General features: G+C 39.2%; 1 protein-coding gene across 1 annotated transcript in view; it reads right to left on the bottom strand.

The window, feature by feature from the left end:
- Positions 1-22,444, bottom strand: part of ADAMTS9 (ADAM metallopeptidase with thrombospondin type 1 motif 9) — a 162,287-nt gene that overhangs the window by 110,841 nt on the left and 29,002 nt on the right. Inside the window, exons 5-12 of the mRNA XM_068981738.1 lie at positions 21,642-21,725; positions 21,425-21,540; positions 20,383-20,423; positions 20,163-20,268; positions 15,648-15,794; positions 14,127-14,268; positions 10,248-10,355; positions 3,978-4,123 (exon numbers count right to left, since the gene is read on the bottom strand). Of these exons, the coding sequence (XP_068837839.1) occupies positions 3,978-4,123; positions 10,248-10,355; positions 14,127-14,268; positions 15,648-15,794; positions 20,163-20,268; positions 20,383-20,423; positions 21,425-21,540; positions 21,642-21,725 (890 nt within the window). The remainder of the gene's footprint in view (positions 1-3,977; positions 4,124-10,247; positions 10,356-14,126; positions 14,269-15,647; positions 15,795-20,162; positions 20,269-20,382; positions 20,424-21,424; positions 21,541-21,641; positions 21,726-22,444) is intronic.

The raw sequence follows: 22,444 nt of genomic DNA, 5'->3' as shown, positions 1-22,444 counted from the left end.
CAGGCAAGAACACTAGATTCGGTTGCCACTTCCTTCTCCAGGGGATCTTCCCAACTCAGGGATCGAACTCTTGTCTCCTGTGTCTCCTGCATTAGCAGGTGGATTCTTTACCACTGAGCCACCTGGGAAACCTAGTGTATTGCTTTTGCATGATTGTAGAGAAATCTTAAGTCTAACCAACATAGGTTGGGGACCATCTGTAAATTCATCCAACTCAATACCTCAAAAAAACTTCATAGCCAAATGAGGGACTAATTTTCTTAGGTGAAATATACACATGTTTATTATTCTATTTATGGAAGATTTCATAAGCAGTTGCTAGAGTCAAAGCTTAAATGGAAATATGCAGTTTACAATCTTGTCTTTTTCTCAAATCTATGAGCTTATTCTTTAATTTGACCTACCAACTTAAAAGCAAAACAGAAGTATAAGAAGGAAATATTTTGCCTTTCTTTAAAAAAAAAATCTGCATGATTTTTTAGTTTGATAGACCATAACAATTCTGAAATCCAGTTTGTTCTAGTCACCAGGAACCTCAGAGCCAAATTTAGAGCACAAAATAAGTATATGGCCCAATGGCCTGGTAATGCATCTTCTATATCTAAAGCTTTGTCTTGTTTTGGGACCCCAAGTTCTGTTTTTGGTGGTTCTGATTTAAAATTTCATCCTATGACATGTTTCTTATAGATCAGGTGACCATGTAATTGTTTAATTCAGGACATTTTGAGAATTGAAAGGAGAGCTATCGATAACTTCTCCAGGATAACACATGTAAATGGGGACCATCCTTACAGACCAAAACATACGCTTATCTTATATGTAGGACATCAATCAAAAAAGGGACTAAAAAAGTAAAGCATGTGAAGACAAAACATTAGGGCTCCATTGTCATGATGGTGTACCAACTGGGACCAAACACATTTTGGGGATATGAAATTAGAAAGGATATGCTTTCTAAAGTTTGCTCTTCTAGTATAGTGTAATTTCATGCACATGGCAAGGCTGCTTCCCTTTTTAAGCTTACATAAAGAAAAAAGTACATAGCTTAAAGTATCCAGATACTAAATAAATATATTATTGAATCCCATGAATACAGTGAAAATTTTAAGAACAATCCAGTGTTCTTGAGAGAGGCCTACCACATATTCTAAAAATGGAGCTCCTCATTATATTCTAAGGGTTTCTGAAACTGAGAAGAGCATTTTGCCAGCCAACGTGGGGGCCAGGAGTTCCATTCTTTCAAACTTCTTGAGAATCTGGACAGCAAGCACTGGCACATTCTACACAACAAACCATCTGCTCTGCTAATTTCTCTGAACAAGCTTTTAAACTGATTTGGACCTGTTTTTCTCTTTTCAGTGTCCCTCTTTCTTGTCTAGCTGACTTCCCAGCGCCATCGTAATCTCAGTTACGAGAGGCAGACTCCTTCCTTAGTAGTTCACAGGGACATCCCCAAGTACACATAACTTGGAGGAGTTTAATGAAATGATGTCAGTGCTGACACTCAGCTAGGTGGGTTGTATTATTTTAAAACTTCCCATAGCAAACATCCAGGACAAGAACATCTAACTGAAGTCTTTAAAGATCACTTCCTAACTTCTGAAGGCGAGGATCTCTGCTTCGCTTTGAAGCTCAAGATCTTTCCCTGCTGAGATCTTTACACTGGGTGCTTTTCTTTGCCTGGCCCATTCCAGTTATGGTGTGATTTATCTCTTTCCACACTACTTTTAGAATTGCTCTAACACTGTAAAAACAAAACAAACACACACAAAAACAAAAAACCCACTTCTTTTGAATAGAATATTCTTGAGTCAAAATGTTAAAAGTGCCTACTATTTGCAATATCCACACTCCCATGATAATAATAGCTTATTATGATAACAACAGGGCCTCTCTGGTGGCTCAGTGGTAAAGGATCCGCCTGCCAAAGCAGGAGATGCAGGTTCAATTCCTGGGTCAGGAAGATCCCCTGGAGAAGGTAATGGCAACCCACTTCAGTATTCTTGCCTGGAGAATCCCATGGACAGAGCCTGGCGGGCTACAGTCCATGGGGTCACAAAGGAGTCAGAAATGACTCAGTGTCTAAATAACAACAGCAACAACAACATGATAGAAACAATTTGGTTCAATGTAGCCAAATGTTTTACATTTTTAAAAAATTCATCATATTTGCTGCTAGCTTAAAATGTTCTGTTTTAAAACTTCAACAATATAAGCAGCTAAGATTACGTAACCAATCGATTTTAACAAGCAAGTTGTGGAACAATATATATAGGATGACCCATATTTTATGTTATGTGATACTTATTTTATGTAATACATATTAGATCGATAATCTTTCTAATTATTTTTTAGTGGTTATTTCTAATGGGGAGTAGGGGAGTAGGAATAATAATGACAGTAAGTTTTGATATCATACACTTTTGTATCTGATTTTTTTGAAAACACCTACTATATTTACATTGTATTTTTTTAAACTTTTAATTTTGTATTGAGGTATCACTGATTAACAATATTGTGATAGTTTCAAGTGAACAGCAGAGGGACTCAGCCATACATATACATATGTCCATTCTCTACATTATTATTTTAAAAGCTAGTACTAGACATAGACTTTATGGGAAAATCTAATGTATATTAATTTATATACATAGCTACAGGGTTAGTTTTACAGATCAGTCTTTATCTTATAGACTTGTCCTTAAACATTTATATTATGTGGATATGAAACAATCTTGGACTATGAACAAAAATAAATTAAAATAAATTGATCGCCATCTGTGATTTGGACTATACAGTGTTTATGTGACCAGGGCTTGCAATGACAGGCTAAAGCTATATTCTTTTTTGTGTACACAATTCAGATTTTCATTATTAAAAAATGGCACCTTTGTCAACAGGAGGCCTTTTTCCTACTCAGGGAGAATCAGCTGGCCTGAGTAGCTATTACTACGTCAGGACTTCAGGGTTAGGCTCTGCAGTAAAACCTAGTCTACTGCTCTAGCCCACTTTGCTCCTCAACCTGCTTGCTTCTCTCTCCTATCCAGTTTGTTATCCCTAATACAGGCTGTTAAAAATTAAAGAGGACTGCTGAGCCAAACCGTTTTGCATAATCCCAAAGCAGCTGGTTCTTAAAGATGGTTGTGAGTCTGCATATCTAAAAACTAATCTGGGACGACCTCCTGGGCTATATAGCTTTAATGGTAATAAAAGCATGTATTATTTTCTGTTCCTCTAAGCTTTATACATCTTAGAACCAGACAAAATTTGATATTACTCCTTATAATGAAGATAGCAACTTTTAAAATCCGCTTATAAATTGCCTCTCCCCAAAAACACGTCTATCATAATGAGATGCTGGGGGAAAAGCCTGTGGACTTTATTTGAACATGTAAGTTTCAACAAGGTTTGGCTGGTAGAGACTACTACGGTCACTCGCTGAGAATCACCCTGAAAAGCGGTTGTAGGATGGGACCTCAAGAGTCAGGGAAAAAATAGTTTGATTCAAAAGTAAATCCTGACTTAGGCTTCCAGGTCCCTTGGGGTTCACTAATGCCACCTTGGGGGTCTGTGTGCCCTTTTCAGCATTTCAGTTACTAAGTAGAAAGTTAACATTTATCTACAATCTGGGTGGAAATGTCCAATTTCTTTGTTTCCTAATGAACATCTACTTGTTTGCTTTATTAGCATGCTACCCCAGCCCTTGGTTGGGGTGGGGGCCAGTGAGACATTCCCGAATGTCAAAGCAACACAAAGCATCTACCATTTAACAGATAAAGCTTTTAAAATAAAGGGTCACAGCAGAAAAATAATACAGAGGGATAGAGCATAGACACCATTGGTCTGGGCAGTCCTAGAAGTCAACTCACTTTATAATTTGGAAAGAGCTCTTCACTTGCCTCAATTTAAATGACTTCCTCTAGGAATTTTCCACCCCAACCGCCCCAGTAGTAAGAGCGATGAGCTCGTGGACTTACTCTGGTCTGTTGCACTCGCGAATGGCTGTTTTGATGCCCCCTCCACATGTTCTTGAGCAGGTTCCAAAGTGACTCCAACTTCCCCAGGATCCATCAGTCACAGGGACCTCCATTTCTTTGGGAACACAAAATCCAAACTTGCAGTGCTGTATTTAATAAGGGGAACAGTGAGGGAGAGCTCGGTGCTTGAGGTATTGCAGGACCCGCTGTCCTTTTAAATATACCGTACTATCATTGTTTTCCATGCACTGGTTTGAAATGCTGCAATTTAATTATCTCTGTGAGTAATGGAAATGGTAGGGACTTTAACCTCTTAGTGATTTTAGGCTGTGTCTTCATTTACAACTGGCTTGAATAAAACTGGCCAATGAGTGGCTGGCTCCAGGCTAGCAGGGAAAGTCCGACTGCCAGCCTCGAAGCCCTCAATTAGTCTACTTGGAAAAATGAGGCGTGGAAATGGGCTGTCTACTGGTTGTAGACAGGGTTGAAATGAGTTATTGGATTTGCATAGTGCATCTCCATTAACAAAGCCTAGAGATGTTGTGAGTCTGGTAAAATATAATGCTTTACGGTTCCTCACGGATTTGAAAACCCAATTTTAATTAAATGGGAGAAGGGGAAAAAAAGCTAGTTACAAGATTACTATAAACTCACTCTAGCAGAAGATGAGACTAAAGCAAAAATGGACACATTACAGGGAGCCCTAAACTTTATTACTTTTGGGTTGCTAACGGTTTCAGATTCTTCAGTCTGGAGCAGGAAGAAGGCCCTGATGCTTTAAAGTAAAACAAAGTAAAACTCCCCAGCAGGACAAGGGAGTGGAGAAGCCCATTTCAACCCTCTGCCATTGTTGGGGTGTGAGGCCCTGACAAGAAGCTGAGGTCACTGAGCAATGCACAAAGGAAGACGGGCAGCAGGAGAGTGACACCCCGCCGCTTGCTCAGATCTCTGAAGCGGAGCTGGTGGTGGCCACTGTGATTTATCTGCAGGGAGGACTCAGGTTAGAAGCAGAGTCAGGCGGTGGGGGAGTGCGCGGGGAAATGGGACAGATAAGAGACTGGTGAAGCCCCAGTCAGTGGCCAGTCCCAGCAAAAGCCTGGCACACAATTATTTAAAAGAGTGCAGTTAGGCTTTCTCTACTCTGCCCTTATGCCTTCTTCCTTAAAATTATCCTCTTGAGTAACTGGGGCCACATCCCTCCCTCTGGGCTGTTTGGCTGAGGCTTAAAAGGTTCGGCATCCAAAGACTCCTGGACAACTCTGTACCCGAGAAATGTAGGCAGAGGCAGAAGTGACCACATCACTCCCCAAAATTATTTTACAGTTTTCTTTATAGCAATCTTGAACCTTCCTTGGAATCTATGCACATAAAAATCAGTGAGACAAGTGGGAGGGGACATGGGTAAACCTATGGCTCATTCATGTTGATGTTTGGTAGAAACTGATGAAATACTGTAAAGCAAATATCCCTCAATTAAAAATTTTAAAACATCAATAAGAGAGGCAGCCTGGTGTACTATACAGCACCACTATCTAATAACATAACTTGTGCCACACATATAATTTAAGAAATTCTAGTAGCCACATTGAAATAAGTAAAAAGAACACTGAAATTAACTTTAATATCTTTTACTTAGCTCAAAATATCCAAGATATTATTATTTTTCCATATAATCAACATAAAATTATAAGTAAGGTTTTCTTCCCACACTTTTTTTCATGCTAGGTCTTTAACACGTGGTATATATTTTCATTTTAGCACATTTCAGTTCAGAATGACATTTCAAATGCTCGCTAATCATATGTGGCTAGTGGCTGCCCTATTGGACAGAGCAGATCTTAAGGGGACATAGCTTAGCAGGCAAATGGTCTGGTGGCGTGGGGTGGCCATTCTACAAATTAATTGTGACCTCGGATGAGTCACTGAACTCTAATTCCATAGCTGAAAAATGAGAACCTATCTGCCAAAGTTGTTTTGAGTTTAACATAAGACAATGTATGGAAAGCATCTAATATACAGCTGAGGACACAGGAGATCCAACTTGAAAAAGGTTTGTAGTAATAAGAGTAAATATTTACACTTAATAGCACTTAATAGTTGCTAGGCACTCAATAATAATACTACATATATATAATACTACTCTAAGTATTATGTACGTATTAACTTACTTAATCCTCATAGCATACTATGAAATAGGTATTGCTGTTACCCCATTTTTACAGAAAAGAAAACAGAGGCACAGGGGGGTTAATGTCAAACATCTGTTAAGGAGCTGAGCTAATACTGAAACATAGACAATCTGGCTCCAGAGTACACACTGTTAACTGTGATATATGCTGTCCTTCTACTGTTAGCAAATGGGAACAATTTTTGATATCTTAAACAGACTGAGATTTAAAAGCAAGATTAATGAGATGGTGAGGTGAGGTTGACAGTCTGAGGTGTCTACCCATTGTCATTCTGTTCTTCATCCTCCTTAACAATCTACATTTCCCTGGATTCTTGTATAGGTAGAAATGGTCAAAGAAATGTTAGCAGAATTCATTGGATAAGATTCCTGGGACGGTCCTTTTGCCTCTTTGCACCTTGTCCTTTGGTTTGCCTGGGACTCAGAGTCAATGGCTGGAGCTATAGCAGCTATTTTGTGACATTGAGGATGATGGCTATTTGCATATGACAGGAGAACAGAAAGCAATTAGGGGCCTGTGTCTCTTACTTTGTACACCTACAATGGCAGCTCCATGACCTGCTTACATTTGACTAGTTTTTGCATGTGTGTGTATGTCAGAAAAAAAGCCAATTTTCTTATACTACTACAATTCAATCTGACCTGAACAAAATTCTTAATTAATATACAGTTGAGGTTACAGCCAATGCCCAAATTCAGCCCTCAAACCTTGATATCAAATACACATTTTATAAATTCTAAAAACTAAAGAGAACATTCCTATGGCTAGTCATGGACTCTCACAAAGAGAAGTTGTTTGGAAATATATTTTTTTTCCTCACAACACTTCAGTCCTTATTCTGTTGGCCTCTCTATTCTATAGACTCTACCTTCACACAAGAACAATATTCTTCAAAGTGACCATAATTCTCATTAAGTATTACCATAAACCAGAGCAGAATAAGGGCATAGGTTAGTTAACAATGGATTAAAATGTCCTTATAGGGACCCTTCTTAAAAGAAAACCTAAATAAAACTCGTCTGCAACTTAAATATTTCTTACTGATATGACCACTGATGGGGGTTCAAAGGGAAGGGAGAACCTCAGAGGAAGAGGGAAGAACCTGAGGTGAAAGAGGCTGGAAGTGGGGACTGTTTGGCAAACACGTATCAAGTTAATCTATTTTACCAAGAAACTAAACAAACAATAATTATATACTAGAAAAACCATTACATCATAACAAAGCATTAAGCAAGTGGTGGAGCTGGAGCCAAAACATAATTGGTGTTTCCTAAAAGCACCCAGAATCATTTAAATGATATTTTACATAAATGTTTTTCTAAAGAGACTGGAAGAAGGACTTGGAGGTAAATTTTGTCCCAAAGAAGCTTAAAATACAAGAGTTTCAAACCTCAGATTTACAAACAGGGTTAAAATGAAAATGTTAATGGGCTTAACAAGAGAATGGAAAAAATAAAGGGACATGAGAGAGCCATTCATCAAAATAACATTGTGTCAGCAGTCCAAGACAGATTACTGCTGAGGGAGCAGGGCAGAGAGAAGAGAAAGGAAAAAAATTTAACCCAGCAGCAAAGGGAGTCAGAATTTGCTAGAGAAAAGGATAAGGTTTTACTGCCAATTTGATGAAAACAAAACAGAATGGAGAAACACAGAACATTTGTGCAAACATATTCACCATCTTATTTGTAAAATGCATAAATGCTCTTCTGGGAAATAAACACACAAACAGCCATGTCTTTAATATAAGCTACTAGACTTAGCCACTTTACTAAAAGAAACTAAAAATGTACCCATCATGTTCTCTGCAAAGCTGCTTTTCTGAAAGTGTTCAGACTCTGCCCTTTGGAATGCCTTGAAGTCTCTTGCTTTTGCTGAACAAACGCTTACAAGGTAAATGTTTTTTTGAAAGATCTCCCCAAATCCCCCATTTATCAGGTATGAGATTATACTATAATCTTTTATCTTCTGCTACTGTTACAAAAACAGAAGATTAGAAAAAGACACAATAGACATCTTCTCAAGTACTACATGGAACTTGGTAGCCTGTACATGACTATTTTACTAAATACAATTCATGTCATCATATGATTGACAGTTCTTTGTTAAGGTTTTTCCATCAGTAATATGTATCAGATTTAGACATAACAGGTGGATATATCAGATTGACTAAGAACCATGACACAACACCAGTGATATCTTTGAGCTCAAACAGACTCAATTTAAATGAATAGTTGGCTGGTTCCAACTCAGATCAACTAACTAAGTTGTCAACCATGTCTACTGTCATCTCCCATCAACTGATAGCAGCTGTATGGGTGACCACATATAGAAGGACGCTGAAGCTACATCTTCATTGAGGAAGAACGAGTGAATTCTGATGGCTGACGTGGAAGCCTGGGAACCATATTTCCACTCAAACCTAAGACTCACTGGCCATCAACAACACACTGAGTTAAATGTTTTGCAAAAAGTGAAAGGTTCACTCTGACCAAGTAGATATATTTCTTTCTAAGTGAGTGAAAGTGGCAGTGCGAAAGTTGTTATGCTAATGTCCTTACGAAGTTTTGTTAGGCTGCTCTTGGAGAAAGCTGTATTCTCAAATGTTAAGGTCCTAGCTGTAGAGAAGTGAAACCAGAGCTGACAGAGTAACCAAGCTAGGTCAAGTACAAAATCATCTTCATTGCAACTTTATAAAACCACTCTAATAAAATTTTAAAAAAATTGAAATTACTCTAAGAAATGAGTGGATAAGCTATTCGTTCTCCTACTTGACCACAGAGACTTCAAGAGCTTGGTGAGCTTGAGTTATAGCCACACCCTGCAGTTGCGGAGCCTGCAACCCCTTCAGACACAGAAAACAAAGAAGAGAAATGGGGAGGGAGGGAGGGAGGGGTGTGTGTGAGGACTCCACCCAGAGTGAGGCTGAATGGCCTTGGGCAAGTCAGACTCTTGAGAGTCCCTTGGACTGCAAGATCAAACCTGTCAGCCCTAAAGGAAACCAGTCCTGAATACTGGTGATGGACAGGGAAATCTAGCATGCTGCAGTCCACGGGGGTCCCAAGGAGATGGACATGACTGAGCGACTGAGCTGAACGGAGGTCACTTCTCTGTGTTCCCTATCTATAAAATCAGGGATGGGATAGGTAAGTTCCTCATCTCTGAGAACCACATGTTTCCAGGAAAACACTGGGAGCTACTGATTCCTAAAATGGAAAAACAGAAAATCAGATGAGAACAAAATAATAAAAGTGAGTAAAGTGGACGATGAGAGAAGTGAGGAGAAAGGAAAAAACTTAAGTAAGGATGACATGAGACTCAGATATAGTACAAGGATTGCATCACAGCGAAGTGACAGAATACCATTTTCTTTATGAATTTAAAAATCAGGTTCATATCTAAAACTTTTGGTAAGTAAATCCTTAACATACTACCCTTTTTCTCCTTAAAAGATAGGCACCAGGTGCAAAATGTTACATTAATAATACTTGTAGTTGTTGGGATGTTGTTATCACTAGGCTATACAAGAAGCAGATTTTGTTTGGTTACTAACAAATAAATGGGAACTATTATAACTAACTCAGAATTTGGATTTGCAAATAACCTGGGTGACATCACAGCTCCATTAAGCGATCAATACTGCCTGGGAAAAGCCTAGTATGCAAGTAGTGAACACGGGAAGTCTTTCTGTATTTTCTTGAATTTAAGATATTCCAACAACTTAACAGCCTTTTCCACTGCCACTCTAAGAGAGAGACAGAGAGAGAGAAAAGATATGTACCTCACATTAAATGTTCCCATAAATTGAAAAGCACATTGGAATTTCAAAAACATTAAAATGAGAAAAATATGTCTAATAAATTGAGGAAATAATGATAGCTATGTCCCTTGTGTCAGTATTAGGCTGTAAGGTAAGTTTGCACAATTTTCAAGAGCAAAGTTGAACCTCCTACCTCAAAAAAGTATTATGTATGCTGAAACACACTGAGTTATCTTATGTTCTCAACAACGGTAACTGAGCCCACAGCCCAGATCTTGCCCACATCTGCCCCAATACAGAAGAACAGATCGGGGCGTTACTTGCCTTTCCAGGCTCATCACACTCGGTCCCATCAGCCCAGGGCGTGTGCTGAGTTCGGCAGCCTTTGTGCGCTCCATCCACGTTATTGCACCAGAGCCGTCTACACTGCATCTGCGCAATTCAGTTGAAGACAATTCAGTGACAATGTGATTCAGTGACATCAAGCAAGGCAAGGGTTGCTTTCAACAAACGTTTTGCCGCTGATGTAGAGTATAGGTTAGAGAGGTTTTTTTTTTCTTGGTCTGATAAATGATAAAATATTCCAATGGATACAGAGAGCAGCCCACAAGACACACTTCTATGCCTGGTAGGGTTTGCAGGGATGTCAGAGGGGAACTACTGTGCAACAGGAACATACAAGATGCCATTTGGTCCTAGTAATGTCTCCCCAAATTACAGATGAGGAAAGTGAAGCTGGCAGAACAAAGGGCAGTCAGTATCACAATGGAAATTTATGATGTGAGTTTAGGTTTGCAATGAGCTATGATTGGCAAATAGATGGGGAAACAGTGGAAACAGTGTCAGACTTTATTTTTCTGGGCTTCAAAATCACTGCAGATGGTGATTGCAGCCATGAAATTTAAAGACGCTTACTTCTTGGAAGGAAAGTTATGACCAGCCTCGACAGCATATTAAAAAGCAGAGATATTACTTTGCCAACAAAGGTCCGTCTAGTCAAGGATATGGTTTTTCCAGTGGTCATGTATGGATGTGAGAGTTGGACTATAAAGAAAGCTGAGCACCCAAGAACTGATGCTCTTGAACTGTGGTGTTGGAGAAGACTCTTGAGAGTCCCTTGGACGGCAAGGAAATCCAACCAGTCCATCCTAAGGGAGATCAGTCCTAGGTGTTTATTGGAAGAACTGATGTTGAAGCTGAAACTCCAATACTTTAGCCACGTGATGCAAAGAGCTGACTCACTGGAAAAGACCCTGATGCTGGGAAAGACTGAAGGCAGGAGGAGAAGGGGATGGCAGAGGATGAGATGGCTGGATGGCATCACTGACTTGATGGACATGGGTTTGGGTGGATTCCAGGAGTCGGTGATAGACAGGGAGGCCTGGCATGCTGCAGTTCATGGGGTCACAGAGTTGGACACGACTGAGCAACTGAACTGAACTGATGATTGGAGAGTAGGTTTTGATTTCTGTTGTGATTAGTTTTGGTTTGACTTGATGTTAAAACTGGTATTTTTTCCTACTAAGCCATACATATTACGTCAGAAGAAAGAAGGGACAAAATATCAGTAATAATGCAGGCATGTAAAAAATATGAACAATAACATAATGGATACCCATATGTCCACCTCCCAAATTAAGAAAGAAGACACTTCATGGGCCCAGCCTTGCACGCTCATTCTCAATCCCAATCCCTTCTCTTTCTCCACATAGGTAACCATTGTTCTAGTGATGCTCACCGTCTCACCATTCCCATTGCTTTTACTGTGTGTGTGTACGTGTGCTCAGTCATGTCCCACTTTGCGACACCATGGACTGAGTCTGCCAGGCTTCCCTGTCCGTGGGATTTTCCAGGAAAGAATACTGGAGTGGGCTGCCATTTTCTCCTCCAGGGGATCCCCTCACTGAGGGACCAAACCCATATCTCCTGCATTGGTAGGTAGATTTTTCACCACTGAGCCATCTGGGAAGCCCACTGCTTTTACTACAAATGTTTAAATATCTACCGATAATGCACAATACTTTGGCTTTAAACAAACAATGCTATTCGCTATTTCAGAACATACAGAGGCATCCTACAATTTGCTATTTGTTTCCTCTATGCACTGTGATTTTTAGAGTTATCCAAGTTGATATATTAAGCTCTATTTCAGGCCATACAATTTTTTTTTCCTTGTAGTGTAGCTTGTTTTATTTATGCCACAAATATTTCAAAGAAATTACAAAATACTCAAATGGAGAGAACACAGAAACCACAATTTTTAGGTGTCTACTCTGTTTATACTGTGTAATCTCAAGGCAAACTACTCATATATACATTTAGCTTCAAGATACATATAAACGTAGCAAATCAGAATGTACTCTGCTCTGCCGCAGTGAAGTGAAGCACAACTCTTGAGGACAGTGAACAAGATACATGCAAAACATGGAAGAGCAAAACTCAACTCCAAAGCAAGGTAGGAAACCAAGGAGTTGGATTTCAAATACACTGCAGAGGCCCAGGGTCTCCTACACAACCTGGAGCTGACCAGGTGGGCTTTTCAGGTTGTGAGTTTCCACATGGAAGAATCCCAGTGCTTTACCTGGGGACAAGGGGAGAAAACCAAACTCTATCGAGAAAATGCCTTCAGACAGTTTTCAAGTACAGACTTCAAAGTATTTCACTCTCTTCTCTGGAAACGTAGAAGATAGAGAGAGGACATGAAGAAGGTTTAACTGAACAGTAGGCATCATGGAGTTGCAAAGAGTCAGATACAACTGAGTGAATGAGCACACACACACAGGCATCATGTCCTACCCAAAGGGAGAAGATGGAGGGCAGGCAGGAGCGGGGCATCTGTGTAGGAGCTGGGAACATCAGGAGCGCCCGGCAGGAAGGGGCCTGGCTCAGAGATGAAGAGTCTGCAGCGAGAGCCTGCCCAGGTGTCATGTCACTAGCCCCAGGGACACAAATGTCCTTAGCCAAAAAAATAACTGTTCCCATGATGATAAGAATAAACCACAGTCACAGAAGAAAAATTCAGAAGGTACTATTTTTTTGTTTAATAGAAAAAAAAGGTTTAAATTACCCAGTCTTTTCTGAAGCTCTTCTCCCCCTTTTACATTGAGAAAATACTCAATAAAATAATTCTTTATCCTGGTATTTTAATTTAAAACTATAGCTGGAGCATGTTCCCATGTATAGTTACTTTTCAATTTTTGTATAATAATATTTCATTAAATGAAGATGGTGCAGTGGTCAAGAATCCACCTGTTAGTGCAGGAGATGCAAGAGGCTTGGGTTTAGTCCCTGGGTTAGGAAGATGCCCTGGAGGAGGAACTGTCAATCCACTCCAGTATTCTTGCCTGAGATATCCATGGACAGAGGAGCCTGGTGGGTTCACAGTCCACAGGGTCACAAAGAGTTGGATGCAACTGAGCAAGCATACACATTAAGTTTGCTTAACCTTTCTATTCTTGTGCTTGTAGGTCACTCCTAATGTTTGCTATCATGAATAACAGAGAAATGAACATAATCATGGATACATTTTACATAAAATATTTTGTTATTTCCATGGAATCACTGTTCACCAGCTATCTCTGAACTTCTCCCAGAAAAACACCCAAAGGAATAGAATGGGGCATCCCACAGAAGAACAGTTCTGCTAAGCCTCTTGTTAACCACTGGATCATATCATTGGTCCAAATGTTCATAACACATACATCAAAGAATCACACACTTGCCAGCTGAGCTACCACCAGAAATGATTTCAAGCCCCAGGCAGTCATAGGACATGGTCTTGACAAGCTAAAACAGGGAAACAGTTTTGTCTCATGAGTTACTGAATCTAGGAGAGTCCCTATAATAAAAGTCTTCTGAACAGCTGGTGGGAAGAAAAAGGAGACACAGAGAAAAAAGGGCCGAGCTCTGTCATTACCAGCTCTGTTACTTTGACCCCCACTGAGTCTCACTTACCCACTTACAAAATAAAAACCATAATGGTATCTTCCTTTTGGGCTGAGAGTGAAATGACAAAGTTCAGGAAACATCCAGTGCTGAGAACTATTACTGTTTATCCCCATCATCATCATTGCTATTATTCTTAATAGTCAATGGACCACTCAATGAGTGGTATATGTTAGCATGAGAATCCAGTGGATAACTATGAATAAAAAAAAGTTCACAATCCAGTTATGAGGGTAGATAGAGACCCCAGACACTTACCATATATGGGCACACCTGAGAACCTGGTCCAAAAATCAATTCACATTGTTTATTCACGTTGTAGAGGAGGCCTGGCAGTTGATGAGGCAAAGGATAGGGTCTGTATTCAGGTTCGTTAAGCAAACATTCACCGTAACCAGTGCTGTGGGAAGCAGAAAAATGCAGGTGGTAAGGGCAGTGATAAGATGTGACTGTCAGAGTCTCCAGAAGACAGTGCAGGTCATGCTGTCATGTTAGTGGTAGCAAAGATCGTTCTTTTGTTGTTTTGCTTTTGCTCTATTCTTTTCATCCAAACTTGAGTCCAGAAGCTGAAGTCCTACTTTTTGGTGTATACTTGTTTTGGAACCACTGGCTACACATACAACACGCATGCATGCACGAATGCTCGCTCACTTCAGTTGTGTCCGACTCTTTGTGACCCCATGGACTGTAGTTCCCCAGGCTCGTCAGTCCTTGAGACTCTCCAGGCAAGAAGACTGGAGTAAGTTGCCATTTCCTTCTCCACGTATACAACCAGGGGGAAATGTATACCTGCTTCAGCCTTTATCACATCTCAGGGCAATTACTCTAAAATGTTTATTTTTTGTCATCTTTTCCAATGGAGTATAAGCTTCTTAGGGGTAAAAGCTTGTTTTGGGTGAAAAAGTTTTTCACTCAAATATGGGATCCTGTCCATAGCAATCCGTGTTTAGTAAATATTTGCTGATTGAATGGGTAAGTGAATAAATGACTACAGTAAGAAACACTTTAGATCATTGTTTGAAAAAAAAAAACAACCCAGCAACCTGCCAGTTCTTCCATGTTTCTGCAAACACATCTTCTGGAAAATTCACACCCAGTGAGTTCTGATTAACAAGCCCCCTCTTCCCTGTGGCTGGGGAAATATACACCCAGTGACCTTGGGATAATCACTTAACCTTCTGTACATCTGGGAGAGAAGAGCAATAAATCTGTGACACAAGGATATTGTATAAAGTAATTGTATCCTTGAGCATCCTGGTGGGAAACTTAAAATAAAAGCAAAAAAGGAGAAAGAGGGAAGGAGATAAAGAGAGACAGAGAGAGGATGTTTTTAATTCAACAACATGGAGGTCTGTGCAATTTTCATCCACCCTGTAATGTTCTTTGGGGATGTCTCACTTCCCTATCTCTTTCCAACCCCAAACTACTAACTTAGAAGCACATAAATATTTGCCTTCCTTCATCATGTTATCACATTCATGGTCTCTTCCCCAAGACCTGAACGGATTTCATAGCTTTACCAAGAATGAAGCAACATTTACATATTCTTTTTAAGATCTCAACATTTTCTTCAGCTCAGTCTGCAGTCTTCTAAGTGCTGGCAAGGACATGAACTACACAGATGTCAGAGAGTATTTTTCTTTTCCCTCCTCCCAGGAATGTCAACAAAAATAACAACTCAAAAGGAATGCTTGACTCTACGTTTTCTTTCCCACAATGAGTTCACTGCATGTAGGTCAGATACTAGCATGAAGGCTGTACTCAAAGTTCGAGTCTTACTCTAAAAATTCAGTGATATATTTTCGACTACACTTTGACCACATCCAGGGGTTGGTGTTGAAGTTCAATGTTGGGGCCATGACGTGCTGGGGGCTCTTGATTCCTTCTTCTTTGCACTTATTGTTGTCATCATGAGGCATGTTGAACCTAAGGCCGAGAAGACAATGATAAAAAAAAACAGTTAATAAACAATAAGGGACTGAGCTGTTATAATTGCTCTGAGAACGCAGCTAAGAGAAAAAATTTAACAGACTACTGCATTATGGATAAGAACCTGAATCCTGGTGAGCAGAACAAAACTTAACTAGAGGAGTAAAGGTAGAGAATAGAATAAAACATATTTTTGACTCAACTGAATGTAAAGTGCCTTTAATGTAAAAAAACAGAAAAAGATGTGAACTGGGCCATCATTTGGCTTAGCTGTATTCTGTGGGATTGCAGAGGCTCTGCATGTGCTGTAGCTGGTGCTAGAATCCAGTAGTTGGAATTCCTAACAAGCTGTTAAAGGCCAATTTATAGAGTCAAGAATTTGGCAGGTTATGATAACACTATTCACATAAAGAGTCAGTCAAGTGTCAAAACCTGAAGCCAAAAGCTTTCTAATGAGAGGCTCACGGTGGGTCTTGGCATCTCCTCCTTTTTGGGTCAGGTTGACAGACGCTAAAACCATGTAAGTATACCATTATAGAGCTATAGAAAGTTCGTGCACAATAAAACCCATTAAGGAAAGCTGCAAGCATGGAAACCAGAGGCGTGCCAATGCAGTTGGCTTAACTCAGAGATGGCAAATAGTTTCAAGCTTCACGCCAATGACAATTGATTGGTACTGGCTTCCTGAAAATCTGGACACAAAAGAATTCTTAAACTAATCCAGGTTCCACCCCAAAAAACGGCTATGATGGAGTGCCAACGTCCTCTTGGGTCTGGGAGGGAACTCAGCAGCAGCATTAACACATATTTGCCATTCTTGGCTTAGAGAAAGGAAGTGGGGGAAAAAAATGACAGGAAGCATTTCTCAATCCAGAAACATCAGTTCTACGAGCCACATGCCTTTCTCAGTCAGATAATTATCTACTGGGCAACAACCTCACAAGGGCTCTCCTCTCTAGATGACTATTCCTAATCACAAAACTGATGCATCTGACTAACTTGGCATTTAGGGAGAAATTCCCCTGACTTTACTTCATATCTTTAGATATGAAAACAAGAAAGTCAGACAGAAGTAAACTGACTTGCTTTATATAAAAATAAAAGCTGGAATAAAAGTCTGTGAGGTCCATCCCAGTAATTTCTCATGTTTTATTCCCTTTTTCTTTTAAAACCTTAGGCCCCTCAATAATTGCCAGATGGGAAAACTCCAACTCTCTTGGTTGGACTTAATAGTAATGGATGTGTAAGAGTCTATTTTCTTAAAGAAATGACTGCCCAGAATTCTAAAGCCCAGATGCAGGTTCAGTGTAACACCTCCATCAACAAACCTAATACAAGAAAAGCTTTCAAATCTTGCTTCTTTCTCTCTGGTGCAAAGGAGCTGGTGTTTATTCCCCATGCCAACATGACTCGATAAAATCCAGTTTATTTCATCATGTAAACAGAAAACTTTTTTTTTTCATTCAAATGTCAGGCACGTTTGTTCATAGCAGGGGTTGTATAATAATAATCCTTCATCAAGCACTTACTAAAATATTATTAACAAGACTTTTTTAGCATTCACAATGTACTAGCCAGTGTGTTAAACGCATTTGATGTTTTATTTAACTTAATTACTTATTTGACCCAATGAACAGTATGCTATTACTATTCACATTTTACAGAAGAGGAAATTGGGAAGTAGGAGGTTTAACTATTTGATCAAGGTCACATGGTTATTAAGTGAGCTAGAACTGGAGTTTACTTCAGTCTAATACCTCCTGTTTTGGAATATATACAAACTGCATTCTCTCTTGTAAGGCAAGATATGGACAATTTTTCAGGAACACTGTGTAAGGATTTCTGTGTTCAGTAGAGACTCAATTACTTCCCCAATTCTTCCTGACTCTTAGATTCTCAGTGTCTATGAAGCTGGTACAAGAAGGCAGGAGCTATTTTTGAAGCATCCAATGATGCTCAACAAATAGAAGGTTGGTTGCTTTTTCCTCCGAGCTGCTCTCGGATTTTATCAGAAAGTCATGACCATAACAACTTAACATTTAATTTTGAAGAAGTTAATTAGAAAAATTTGTCAGAGAATATGGTAGGAAATTAAAAAAAAAAAGATTTTCACTTTTCTTAACATAAAAACAAAATTACCTCTAGGAAACAAAGTGCCAAAACAAAAATAATTCACTAACAGGCTAGGAATACAACTTTCTGTTTAAGCCACAACTCACATCATTCGCCAATTACTTGATTTCTTACTTCCTGACACTTTTGGGATAGGGTGTATATGTTGTTTCCATCTTATAGGAAGGGAAATAGCATATATTTTCCTCAAGTCAAAGGGAATGTTGTAACAATTCAGTCCAGATCTTGGCTATCTGACTACCTGCTGACTTCTACCCTAGAACTGGTGCTCCAACATCATACGCTCCTATGCCTTCATCAGCTACCACAATCTGGTTACCTTAATATCTCTAAGCCAAACACACAGACTTAATAATATCTACTTTGTGGGGATTATAAAGATTAAGGGAGATAATATAAATGAAAGCTCCTGGAAACACATCAACAGCATAGTTTTTACAGGGGAGTTGTATGTTAACTGTGAATTAAGACTTCTATATGGCATAAATATTTTGTTGTTGCTATTTAAAATTCTTACATTCCTTAAAATGTCAATTTTATAACCTGGCTATCTAAAAGAAGTTTATAAACTCTTTGGGGGAAAGGAATTAATAGGAAATTAATTATATTTCTTTAACAGTATATTTTTGTTAGCCCTCTTTTTGGGGGAAGTGTTAATCTGTTAATCAAATACACCCTTGCCCTTGGAATACATTCTTGTCTCTGTAACTCTCCTTGTTCCGTGTTCTGGGCAGGAATAGTTGCCCCCATTGAAACATCACCCTATTCCTCACTATGAAATCTACATCTTCTATTTAAAGGTTTAAAGTAATTTACTAGGTTTCATGTAAAACAAATAAATGAAAATCCTCCAAAGATTCTGTTAAAATAAGTATGGGGGAACTGAGCTAAAATCAACACCTGAGTTAAAATCAATACAGGACTTGTCAGAACCTTTACTTCATGGTATTTGGCCTTGGCACTCCAAACATGGCTAGGAATTTTTTTTTTTAATCACTGGATTACAACACTCTTATTTCGTCCCATAGACTATTCTCTTGGAATCAGTGTAAGAGTACCAAACTTTGGGAAATGCTGGTAGAATCAGTAATTTTCAAATCTAGTTCCAAGAAATCCTTGAGTTTCATGAAGGTATTTGAGAAATCAAGGGACAGAGAGACGATGGACTAAGAAGGACTCTGACCCATCACCAAGGCTTCACTGAAAGTCATGCCTTTTTTATTCTGTAAATATTGAGCACCTTCTGATATTTCCATTGCAGAATAAAAGGAATGTGCTCTTAAAATATGCTTGAAATATATTCATTATACGTGGAATTGGGATAAGAGATTGTGGAACTGGGATTAGAGATTCCTCTATATATGCATATTGCATTACACCTACCGTAGTACACTGCATATACAGTGCCTTCAAAAAACGTTTGGCAAACGAAAGAGTTTGCTTAATAGATGATGCTATCTCTAAAGTAAACATCTGACATGCAGATCGATACAGAGCTATTTTTGAAAATTATTCCAAAAAGGTATAAGTAATTTAATCACTGTAGAAAGAAAAGATGACAGATAAAAAACTGGAATAATTTTAAGTAAATTTATACTGTTTTGCCCCACATTCTAATAAGGCTTTGTCGCTAAAGAACAAAAACAAAAAACCAATTTCATAATGACCAGACACTTAGTGATCATAAATAGGAAATGGTTTCTTTCTTCTCTGTATCTTTGTTCATTCTTTCCCCTGAAAGAGGGTCACCTCTGTTCTCAGAGGCTAGTATCTGAAGGACAAACTTGTATAACCAGAATCAGGAATGATCTGGGTTTGGGAAAATTGTGCAGGCCACAACAATGTTGGAGGACCCTACTAAACAAAGATAAGTTTTCGGGGCTGATATACTCTCTGCTTCAGTGGAAAGGGTAGAAAGACCTCCTTTCCTACTTCAAGGTAGAAGCACTTTGAAGTAGGAAAGGAGCATATTAGACCTTGCCTGGTAAACCTGTTCAGTTAAGCCAAAGAGACACAGGAGCTAAGGCTGAACAGGGTGCACTGCATTTACTCAGCTTTCTGAAGTCAAAGTCATTTCTCCCAACAAGGTTCAAAGCTTTTCAACCCTGCAAACTCAACTATGCCTTGAGAAGTGTCTTACACCTTTTAAAGTGCAGTGAATGCTCACTGATGTGAAGGAACAAAAGTTTTAGGTCACTGCAGATTAAATGAAAATATGGAAAGGAAACATACACATGGCCCAGTTCATGGGCTATTGTGAAAGCTGTACTCAGTCCACTATCTTCACTGATAGAGCAGCTTCTGTATGGATCACAGATGGTTCCCAATTCAGCCAGACCTATTAGAAAGGAAAACAAACAAAGAAGGATTTACTTTAGAAAGCATTTGTGGCTTGGAAGAAAAGCATGACATAAAGTGTTGAAGCCAGAGAGGACACGCACAGCAGACTCACCTAATGTATCGCATTTGTCATGGGCTCTGCAGATATCCTGTCTGAAAGCAAAGCACACTTGCTTTAGGGCCTTGACACCCAACAGTAAACACCAATACAAGCAAACACTCCAGCCTTTCAGGTATTCACACCACCACGTTAGGGATGGGGAGGGATGACAAAAAGCTAGTTAACAGAGCCAGGGGTTTGCATCTAAAAATTTATGAATCACTGGCTTATAGATTAAAAGCTACATTGAGTAGTCTCCTGTCAACCACGGTAGCCAAGGGCAAATGAAAATCTCTCCACCCAGGATTTTCCTCATACCTTGAAACAAGTGATTCTACTTTCTGAAAAAACATTCTGAGAAGGTTATAAATGCCTTTCACTTAAGTTTAGTTAATGTCTGTGACCATATCAAAGATGGTTGATGGAAGACACAACTAGGCCAGCATTAATTCTGTACTGTCTGAGCCACCAGGGAAGCCCAAGGCCAGCATACTTCTTTGTTGTCCTGCATAGCATTTTAAATATTTTGAACTAGAAGCTGCCATTTAAAAACTAGGAGCATTCACATTTTCAAAAAAAAAAAAAAAATTCTCATTTCTGGCTTCTTACAGAATCACAAAAGCTGGCAAGACTGTATGTATATCCTGCACAGTAATGACCAGTTCAATCTGAATGGCAGCTGCCCCCTCTATAAGGGCATTTACTTTCAGGACTGTCTAACACACTTATTGCCTACTTGGTAACTATGGGTTAGTGGTTCTCAACCAGGTGTGACTGTCCTCTCCTCCACACACCCTCAGAGAGCATCTAGCAATGTCTGGACAATAGTTTGGCTGTCACAGTCAAGAGGAGGGAGAGCTGCCAGTATACAATAGGTAGAGACAAAGGATGCTGCCAACCATCCCGCAGGACACAGGGCAGTATCTGATCCAAAACACCAGTAGTGCTAAAGCTGAAAAACTCTGGACTAGGGGCTGGCTAGCAGCAATACACAACCTTATCCCATCAACGTGACCAGAAACTAAAAGACTGGAAGGATAAGACGTCCATATACCTCGTTACAAGAACCGCTGTATCATGCTGGATTCCACCTGGATGGTTCTTTGAATGCTGCCACTGGCAAAAGTTTTTTAATGTTGTCTGGGCATTAAAAGATATGGAAGGTCCTTCCTAAATACAGACAAGAATTATGGTTGATCCACTGTACCAACATCAATTAGATATGCCATTTAGGATACAGAGAGAAGAAAAAAGAAATGAAACTTTATTACCTGTTCATTATGAATCACAACTAAGTTCACAATAACAATATTAATTAAATTTCCAATACTTGGGTCTTTATAGATAGAGGCTACCTGTAACCGAGATAAATTTTTCAGTTAATTGTGAATTCTTTGTAAGCAATAAGCAAATCACTTCTCACGCTGGTCTCCATGGCTTTTTATGGTTCATAAACACATGCATTTTGGAGTTGTAAATTTTCATTCAGTCAACAAATATTTCTTAAAACTGTCTTTGTAAAATGCATAGATGGCAATTTCAGAGAGTAAATAAATGAGAGCAAGTTTAAATTTCAAGGTGTTTTCCAAGGAAACCACATTGTCACGTAACTTAGCACTTCTCAGTCCCAAAACACTGGATATTAACTTTTGATCGAACATTTTCATCCCAGTGGAAGCTGGACTGCCATTTATGCAATCTCACATGGGCAACAAGCTTGCTAATACTGTTGATGTACCGACCATTTATATTCTCCATAATCTGGTAACTTTTTTTTTTCTCCATTATTACTGTTAATTACTAGAGCTACACCCATTGAATGCTTGCTGTGGACTAGATCCTTGCTAAAAACTGCATATGCCTTTGTATTTAGTCCCCATAGTAACACCCAAACTAGGTATGACCATAATCTTTGCTTAGCAAATGAGAAAAATGAGGCTCAGAGAAGTTAAGCAACTTGTCCAAGACTAAACAGAGAGTGGTAAATAGCAGAGCCGGAATTTTCAAGCAAGGTTAATTTGACCTTAAGTCCATGCTTGTCATTAAAATTCTTGACAGATCTGAATTTATGGGG

The sequence above is a fragment of the Capricornis sumatraensis genome, chromosome 10, assembly GCF_032405125.1.
Source record: "Capricornis sumatraensis isolate serow.1 chromosome 10, serow.2, whole genome shotgun sequence".
Taxonomy (NCBI): Eukaryota; Metazoa; Chordata; class Mammalia; order Artiodactyla; family Bovidae; genus Capricornis; species Capricornis sumatraensis.
Note: the sequence above shows the minus strand (reverse complement) of the source record. Positions and strands in the feature narration are given on the sequence as shown.